Source organism: Akebia trifoliata, chromosome 4 (assembly GCF_017979445.1).
Source record: "Akebia trifoliata isolate Shusen 1 chromosome 4, ASM1797944v1, whole genome shotgun sequence".
Taxonomy (NCBI): domain Eukaryota; kingdom Viridiplantae; phylum Streptophyta; class Magnoliopsida; order Ranunculales; family Lardizabalaceae; genus Akebia; species Akebia trifoliata.
Genome location: NC_141378.1, coordinates 43,147,698 through 43,156,487, shown reverse-complemented (window position 1 = coordinate 43,156,487; position 8,790 = coordinate 43,147,698). Strand labels below are relative to the sequence as shown.

Here is an 8,790-nt window from a genome sequence, read left to right as displayed (position 1 = left end):
AATCATGTGAGAGTGCTGATATTCTAACCAAAAATTCTTCGCTCAGTCGATACTCGGCTGATGTGGTATGGACATGGAACCATAGATATGTTTATTCGGGATACACAACTGCACATCTTTCTTGTTAGAAAATCATTACTCATCATGTAATCCTTAAAGGAGAGAGATGTACATATCGAAGAAAACTCCGTACACTTTAGTTTTATAAAAAATCATTGCTTTATGATAATTACTATTGGCACCCCAATTCTTACTAATTACACCCTAACTTCTTAAATTATTTATCACACCCCAATTAAATATTAAAACATACTATTTAAGCATTACAAAAGTTTGCCTCAAGTTACTACTTACCATTACAAAACATTATTACACTCATTCAAACAATCTCAATAGTTGTTTACAATTAGGGCTAGGCGCACATAAAATCATATTAAATCCAAAACCTCAAATTAGAAATCTAACCCCCCAAAAAATTGAGAGAAACTCTAATGGCAACCCAACTTTTACTTATTCTCATCCATATCCATTCATATTTTTTTAAAATTTTTAAGTGGGGTGTAATAAGTAATAGTTGGGATGCCATTAGAAACTCTTCTTCAAATATATCAATATTTTTTTTTTATTATTATCTAAATTAATAATTGGACTCTTGCAAGACGAGATCAATTGGACGAGTCAACTCGCTATTAATTTCTCGTCTCAGGAGCTTTTGGTAATTTTTGGAAGAAAAAAAGAGCAAAACTCCATTGGCCACTCAGTCTCACTCCTACAGGTTTAGGATCTTCTCTTCTGTCCTCTGAGGCTCTCTCACAACTCACAAGAGAGAGGAAATCCAACAAATAAAACAGGGTTGATCAAATCTGTGCCGTAGAAAAGAAGATGGGAACGTTGGGAAAAGCGATCTACACCGTTGGATTCTGGATACGTGAGACTGGCCAAGCCATCGATCGTCTCGGTTGTCGCCTCCAAGGCAACTATTTCTTTCGAGAGCAATGTACGGATGTTACTTTTCCTCACTTCAATCTCTAAACCCTAAAAAATCCATTTTTTTTCTTCTAATGTTTCGAATTTCTAATTTCATTTTATAATCTGATTTATTATTTTCGGATTATTGGATGTTCTGGAAAGAAATTAAAATTTCAATTGAGTTTCTACGTGATCTTATTGTTGGTTGTTCAGATTCCTCAAGTTATTTAATTGGAATATTTTTTGTTTGTTTGGGGTGGAATTATCTAATCCTCTTGGAAATTTCAAGAGCAGGAATTGTCTGATTGTTGAAATCTGTTCTTGTTATTTATCATGTTTCTTCTTGATCAAATTTCGAATTTATTTATGAATTATTATAATTTTGTAAGAATGTTAAGAGACGATTAATGATTGTGTCTAGTTGTTGGTCTCTTAATTGATAATTGTTTGTTGCAATTTTTGAATTAGAGTGAGGGATTGAATGTGTCGTAGTTGAGGCTTTGTTTGGGAAATTTAATTAAAATAAATGGTTTGTTTTTAATATGTATTTAGTATTTTTGGTGGATTGAGTGGTCATATTTTAGATTGAGGGTTTGTTGAGTTTGGATCGCTAGATACATGTTCAAAGTTTTGTGATTATTATTATTATTATTTTAATTTTTTTTTTTAGAATTTGGTCAAATTAAATATGGCACTTATGAATCTCTGGCAATGACATCACTTCTGAATACTTTGTCGACAACAGGTTTCATCTATTTTAGAAACAAGGGAACATCATGTTTAGATCTTCAAAAACATGATAGCCTTGTAAAAAGTAGAACCATCGATAGAATGAATTTGTAGGTTTTCTGGTCTTAAAGCATTTACGTGTATTCCAGACATAATCGTTACTTTTGTTGGTGTCTTTTAGTAGTATGCTACTATTCTTCGGAATAGAAACTTAAGCCTAAATAACAATATAGTAATCAAGAAGTACGACCCTTTAGAGGTAGATATTCCAAAGTAGCTTGCAATGTCCTTATAGCAACAATCTTGACCCACTAAGAACTCTTTTTCTCTGACTGTTACTTTCTTCTCATGTGTTAGTTTTAGCTCTGTTGTTTCTTTTGAGCAAATTAGTTGAAGAGTTTAGGGGTCTTTTCTTTGAAGATTATCTTGTAAAGTGGGATAGAAGTTTGTAGTTTAGCTATGGAGTAGTTGTTGTGGCTTGGGGCTTTTTGTTTTTCTGATAGGTTTGGCTGCCTTTTGTACTCTGTTGACTGTTCATCTCGACCTCCGTTTTTCTAATAAAAGTATCTTTACCTAACAAAATAAATAAATGAATAAGCCCTTCCATTTGAATAGTCTGTTAGCTAGTTAAGTTACTTCCGTCAGCTTTGAGCAGAGATTCTTGGTGTGACCTTTGTCTAGATAACAGGCTCAACTGCATGTTTTTCAGATGATATGATTTTTCTGCTGAGCCTAATTTTGCTACTTTCTTATAGCTTTTATTAAAAATTGGTTACATGGAAATGAGGTGTGGTTTGTTCGGTTTCTGAGTATTGTGTTGATCTTGTTAGCAAGATTGTGGCATATAACATAGGATGTGAATGTACTTTTAGCAACCCATCGTAAAGCTAGGGTAGATTTCCTCTAATGCAGTTTGTGAGCTAATTAATTTCCTACTTCTTTAGCCATTGGTGTCTGATAGGCCATTTAGACAAACACCCAAGGTAGTCCTATAGGATAGTCCAACTATATAACTTGGATGTTCAAGTAAAAGTGACAACTTCCAAACCACCTAAAAGTTGGCAAAACATGCCCAAACCATCAACTCATCAATACCAAGTATCAGCTTGATTAGTCTTCAGCATTGTCCTTTGTCATGTGACTGCCATGGAATGACAACATTGAGGCTTTGCCGAGTGCTAAAGGAAATATGTAGCCTCATCTAATATGATGTTAAATTGCAGTTCATATTGCAATGCTTTTATTTATTTGTGGTTAAGGGTATTGTTTGGGAAGCAAACCACTGGAAACAGAAAGTTCTGACATCTATTCTTACCAACAAAAAAAGAGAGGTGCTATTGGCACCCCAACTTTTACTTATTACAACCCAATTAAAAAAAAAAAAAAGTAAATGGTTGACAATAAGCAAAAGTTGGGGTGTCAATAGAAGCTCTCTCTCTCTCTCTTTTTTTTTTTTTCTTTCGTTCTAGATTTCTATTTTTTGGGTTTAAGATTTTATATGAGACTAAACATAATTGTAAACAATTGTTGAAATTGTTTGAACAAGTGTTATAATGTTTTGTAATGCTTAGATAATAATTTGATCCCAACCTTTGTAATGTTAGAATGGTGTGTTTTAATCTTTAATAGTGGTGTGATAAATAATTTAAGAAATTGGGGTGTAATAAGTAAAAGTTGGGGTGCCAATAGCAGCTCTCTAAAACTGTAAATCTGACTTAATTCCACATAGCTAGCTTCCTCATCATGGCTCATGGTCAGGATTTTACGCACCAGAGATTCCAGTTGAGCCGTGCATTGATATACTTGCAAGTGTTGTGCATTGGGGTCTTAAGGAATCAGGTAGCTGTTAATTCAAGCCTAACCAGATCATTTATTGCGTTCAAAAGATGAACCTAGATCTGATTGAGCCTGCATTAGAATACTTGCAAGTGTTGTGCACTGGGGTCTCAATGGATCAGGTAGTTATTAATTCAAACCTAACCAGAACAGACTGGGTTCGAAAGATGGACATTGATCTGATCTAACTGATCAAGTCTATTGGCTATTAAGGCATTTGTATGAACTGAGAATACTTAGATATGTATATCATGGTACCCAAACTCAACTGAATCATTAATTGAGGTCCCGAAGGCGAACATCGTCTGAACCCCCAAATATTGGGCAATCAATTTCCCAATTACACCATTAGTCATGTATCTCATGTTATTTCACAACAGCCTCACATGTTGGTTTAACTTGTAGTTGTGCAGTGTGGCTCTTCCTACTTTATTTTCATTATTACTGCCAAATTTGTTGTCTTTATGACTTTTATTACGGTCTGAAAATGCCTATATACATATATGCATCTTCATTTTTTTTTCTCTTTTTGATAAATATAATCTGACTAGCTCAAATTCATTCTATTTTAGTATCGAGGCATCGAACGCTCATGAATGTATTTGACAAAGTTCCTAGTGTTGATAAGAATGCATTTGTTGCCCCAAGTGCATCCATCATTGGGGACGTTCAGGTTGGACAAGCATCCTCAATTTGGTATGGATGCGTTTTGAGAGGTATGTTGCATTTTGAACAAAAATTAGTGATGTTTATCTCGTGCTACATTTTTTCTTTTGTTAACTATTGAAAATTGTTTATTTTCTTCTGAAGTAATCATTGCTTTTGTCGTTTTTCCCATTGAGAGATTGGTATACCTCAAGTATCATGGTTTCTCCAATGGTTGGATTTTGTGATTCATATTTAAGATTCTTCACAACTAAGCCTTTGTTTCTTTTGGAAACACAGACCTCGCTGATTTTTTGCCAATGGTAGTCGCTATCTTTTGCGTTGATACATAGCCCAAGCTGGATTTTTTACTAGGTATAAATAGATATCATTTCCAACTAATTAAAAAGACACGAAGTTAGGAGTTCAAAAGAGAGACTTATCTAAGCAAGAATATGTAAATTTTTCTAATTTAGTTTATGCTGGTATAGTTAAATCTTTTTTTTTTTTTTTTTTTGATGAGTAGTGTACTTAAATAATCTAAATGAACATATAATTTATTTGAAATATTTTATGGAGTTGAATGTTGGGCAATCAAGAAACAACATGTTCATAGTTTGAGCATAGCAGAAATGTGCTTGCTGAGATGGATGAGTGGAAATACTAAGAATGATAAAATTAAAATTAATGCATTTGTAAAAAACTAAAAATTTAGTAGTAGTCCCAATATGTGATAAACTAAGGATGGTAGATTGAGATAGTTTGGTCATGTGTAATGAAGGCCGATAGCAATCCCAGTTAGAAAGAATGTGCAAGTTGAAGGTTCTAGAAGAGCGGATAGCAGACCCAAAAGAATTTGGATTGAGATGGTGAGTGCGGATATAAGCATACTTGAACTAATAGAAGACATGGCTTTAGATAGAATTTAATGGAGGAACATGATTCGCTAAGCCGATGCCAAATTTTTGGGACAAGGTTTTGTTGATGAAGAATCTAAAGTTTAGCTGAACTTTGACGTGAGCAGTGAGCTTAGCAGAATCCACATATTCAAAGAGTTGAACAAATACTCTGTTAATGCAAATACTAAACTCAGCTTTGAATATCTGAAAGGACCTTGGCATAAAAGATGTACATTACTTGGAAATTCGGCACCATAAAAAGCTCAATGGTATAGAGTGTTTTAGCATTGAGATTTTTATACATGTTTCACAAGATATAGGAAGGATATGGAACCCTTATGGTGTGGAGAAGTCATTTATACATAAAATTTTATGATCCAATAAGGACACAGCAATCATTTTGAAATATTCAGACAACATAGCCTGTCAATGTTAGAAATAGAATAGAAAAGATATGTGCCGCTTTAGAAAATAACACAAGTTGTTACGTTGCCCTCAAGGGAATCCATCAACGACCTTGTGTTGTGCAACTCATTATCTTTGACAACGGGAGCTTGTATCATGTTTCAATTTATTTAAATATTTCATTTCGGGGAGAAGATGCAATGTGGTTGCTCTGCAACCAATAATAACAAACATTGTTCCATGAAGTAACCGTAGTGCCACTGCTCAGTTATCTGATCCTCCAGTTGATGGGGACCTCTTTGTGTATTTTTTTTTGGGTAAGTACCTCTTTGTTATTTTTTGTAGCTCAAATATCTTAGAAATTGAATTATTTTTACCATCGTTGGAACTGTTTACTGTGACTTTGTAGAACACTCAAAGTTGGTAATCTGATTGAATCCTGATTTAAATATGGTTCACTATTGGGTCTCACCTCGAAAATTTTAGGTCAAAACAATAAAATTCCAGCCATAGTATAATAAAGTTATGCCGATAATCCATGGGCTTCAATTATATGCAATATTTTCCTTTTTCACTCAGTGATGCATGGTTTAATTTTGATCCATAACATCTGATGTGTTAATAATTTCTTATAAAAATGTCTTTTTTCCTATGCAGGTGATGTGAACAGCATCAGTGTCGGGTCTGGAACTAATATACAGGATAATTCCCTCGTTCATGTAGCAAAATCTAATCTAAGTGGAAAGGTCTTACCAACAATCATAGGTGACAATGTTACTATAGGTAAGATATCTGATCCGTTTGATTTATCATTTGTGATTCTTACGAAGATACTTGAGTTACAATTTGGAGTTTGAATTGGGCAGGTCACAGTGCCGTCTTACATGGTTGTACTGTTGAGGATGAGGCCTTTGTTGGTATGGGGGCTACCTTGCTCGATGGAGTGGTTGTTGAGAAAAATGCCATGGTCGCTGCTGGAGCCCTTGTGAGGCAGAATACTAGGATACCATTTGGGGAGGTTTGTCAGAAACACTTCTCTCAAAAGAACATTGTGTTTTTTTTTATACCCAAAATGACAATATGATTATTTCAAATCAATCTATCCAAAAAAAAAATGGTTTTAATCTCCATAAATGATCTAATTAATCTTCCACTTCATTAACACTGATCTGGATTGCTTGAAAATCCTAAACCTTCATAAACTTAGTTCATGATCCTCTCTTGCTTGCACATTGTGTACATGCTTGTATCCATAGTGACATAGTTGGGATTTGGGAAAAATTCACTAAAATCAGGAAAAAACATCGGATAAATTTAATATATAAAAAATTAAGTAAAAAATATGTATTTCATGTAATAAATGATAAAATAACACAAAATGCTAAAAATAAAAATAATCTGTGATTGTTTAAAAAAAAATTGTTGATTAAATCATATGATTAATCATGATTTTTAAAAAAGAGTTTTTTTTTTTTCCAATAACTTGGCAATTTTTTGAAAAATCATATGATTTAATCGACAACTGTTAAAATCGTGTTAAATCGTAGATAGGAACCAGTAAAATCCTGAACATCTTACTCTCACCCCTATTCTCTCGATAAGGCCTGTTGGATCAATCATCAAAAACTTGCTCTTTGAGAGAGAGTAAAACGCCCCCATCACATTAATCTATAAATGCAAAATGAATAGGTCTTAAACCTCATGTAGCATGTTAAGTGAGGATAGTTTCTCCCCATCTTCTCTCCCATACTTGAGTATTGCACTATTGCTGTCTGAAAAGTCACGAGAGTGAGCGAGGTATTCATGGCCTGTTCAGACCTCATTAACTAGGCTTGAATTTCATACCATGGCCTTCATGTATGTTGACCTTGAGATGATTTTATTGGACTCCAAAACACTTTAATACCACAGGTCTGGGGAGGTAATCCAGCTAAGTTCCTGAGGAAGCTCACGGAAGAAGAGATGGCGTTCATCTCTCAATCGGCAACCAATTACTCTAACTTAGCAGAAGCTCACGCAGCTGAGAATGCAAAGGCTTTCGATGAGATCGAATTTGAGAAAATGTTACGTAAGAAGTTTGCTCATCGAGACGAGGAGTATGATTCAATGCTGGGTGTTGTTCGTGAAGTGCCTCCAGAACTTATCATTCCCGATAATATCTTACCAGATAAAGCACCAAAGGCTGCTTAAAGTGAAATTTTCTCGAGATAGGTAATCCCGCTTTCTTATGAGGTTTGATGTGAAGGGTTATTTGTTGTTGTGCGGAGCAGTTTATGCCGAGTAGGTTATTCTCTTTCCCAATAATTTTTGGGGTTCCAGTTGTGTGCTTGGAATTGATCTGGGTCTCCTCTTTCATTCTGGTTCTCATAAGAAACTCTATTTTGAAGAGAAAAATTATATTGCATTGGAACGGTTAGATTTTATTTCTTTTTTCCTTTTTCCTTCATTCCCTGTACCCAATATCTTTATTTTCCAATTAATGGGAATGTTGTTAGTAGTAATTAGATCTTGTGGTCAACTATTGTGAAGTGCCCCTTAATTATATATATATATTTTTCTTGAGAAAGTGTGAGTGCTGTTGTTTATTTAAGAAAGTTGCTATTGCCACACCAATTTTTACTAATGCCAAACCAACTGTGTGCATTTCTTTGGTGATTTATATGGGAGTTGGTGTGGCAATAGTAGCTCAATTGTTTAATGATTAAACCACCCATGCTGATTAGAGGGACTTTGGTCTTCTCTGTCAGACCAATAGAAAATGATTTAGATGATACCTATAAAATAAATCCTCTAGCCAAAAACTCCTATTTTTCTTTGTGATTCCATCTCCTTGAACCTCCTCCAAGAACAGAGATAGGAGTTACTTGGGGAAATCAAAGACTGGAAAATGTTGAAGGAGTGGTCGAGTAGGTTATAGAACAAGAACACTGGTACGAGCTCTAGTACGAGTTATGAAGCCTTTCTCTTGCAAGCTTAGTATTTTAAATGGAATCTAAATTATACATTGAGACAATTTAATCTAAGCCTCTGTATTTGTCTCATGTAATTTTTTGGAAAATGTGTTGGCTCTTAACAAAATATTCTGATAAGTTATTTTTTCTTTATAGGAACTATAGCTACTAATCTACCAAGTCTTATCTCAAAGACTTGGGATCTGCTAATCGAATTTTGCTCCTCTTCAACGTTATTGAAAGTGAGTACATATTTGCTTTTAAAGGTACACTTGCTGTAAAATATTTTCTTGTAAATCACGTTAACCAAAAATGTTTTCTAGAAAAATTCAGAGTGACCCATACTTTGACTCAGT

General features: G+C 34.3%; 1 protein-coding gene across 1 annotated transcript; it reads left to right on the top strand.

The window, feature by feature from the left end:
* Window positions 1-761: 761 nt before the first annotated feature.
* Window positions 762-7,984, top strand: LOC147405111 (gamma carbonic anhydrase 1, mitochondrial-like). The gene is made up of 5 exons (XM_086441254.1): window positions 762-997; window positions 4,107-4,250; window positions 6,141-6,266; window positions 6,350-6,501; window positions 7,395-7,984. The coding sequence occupies exons 1-5, from the start codon at window positions 883-885 to the stop codon at window positions 7,671-7,673; spliced, it is 816 nt and encodes a 271-aa protein (XP_086297380.1). The 5' UTR covers window positions 762-882; the 3' UTR covers window positions 7,674-7,984.
* Window positions 7,985-8,790: the final 806 nt, after the last annotated feature.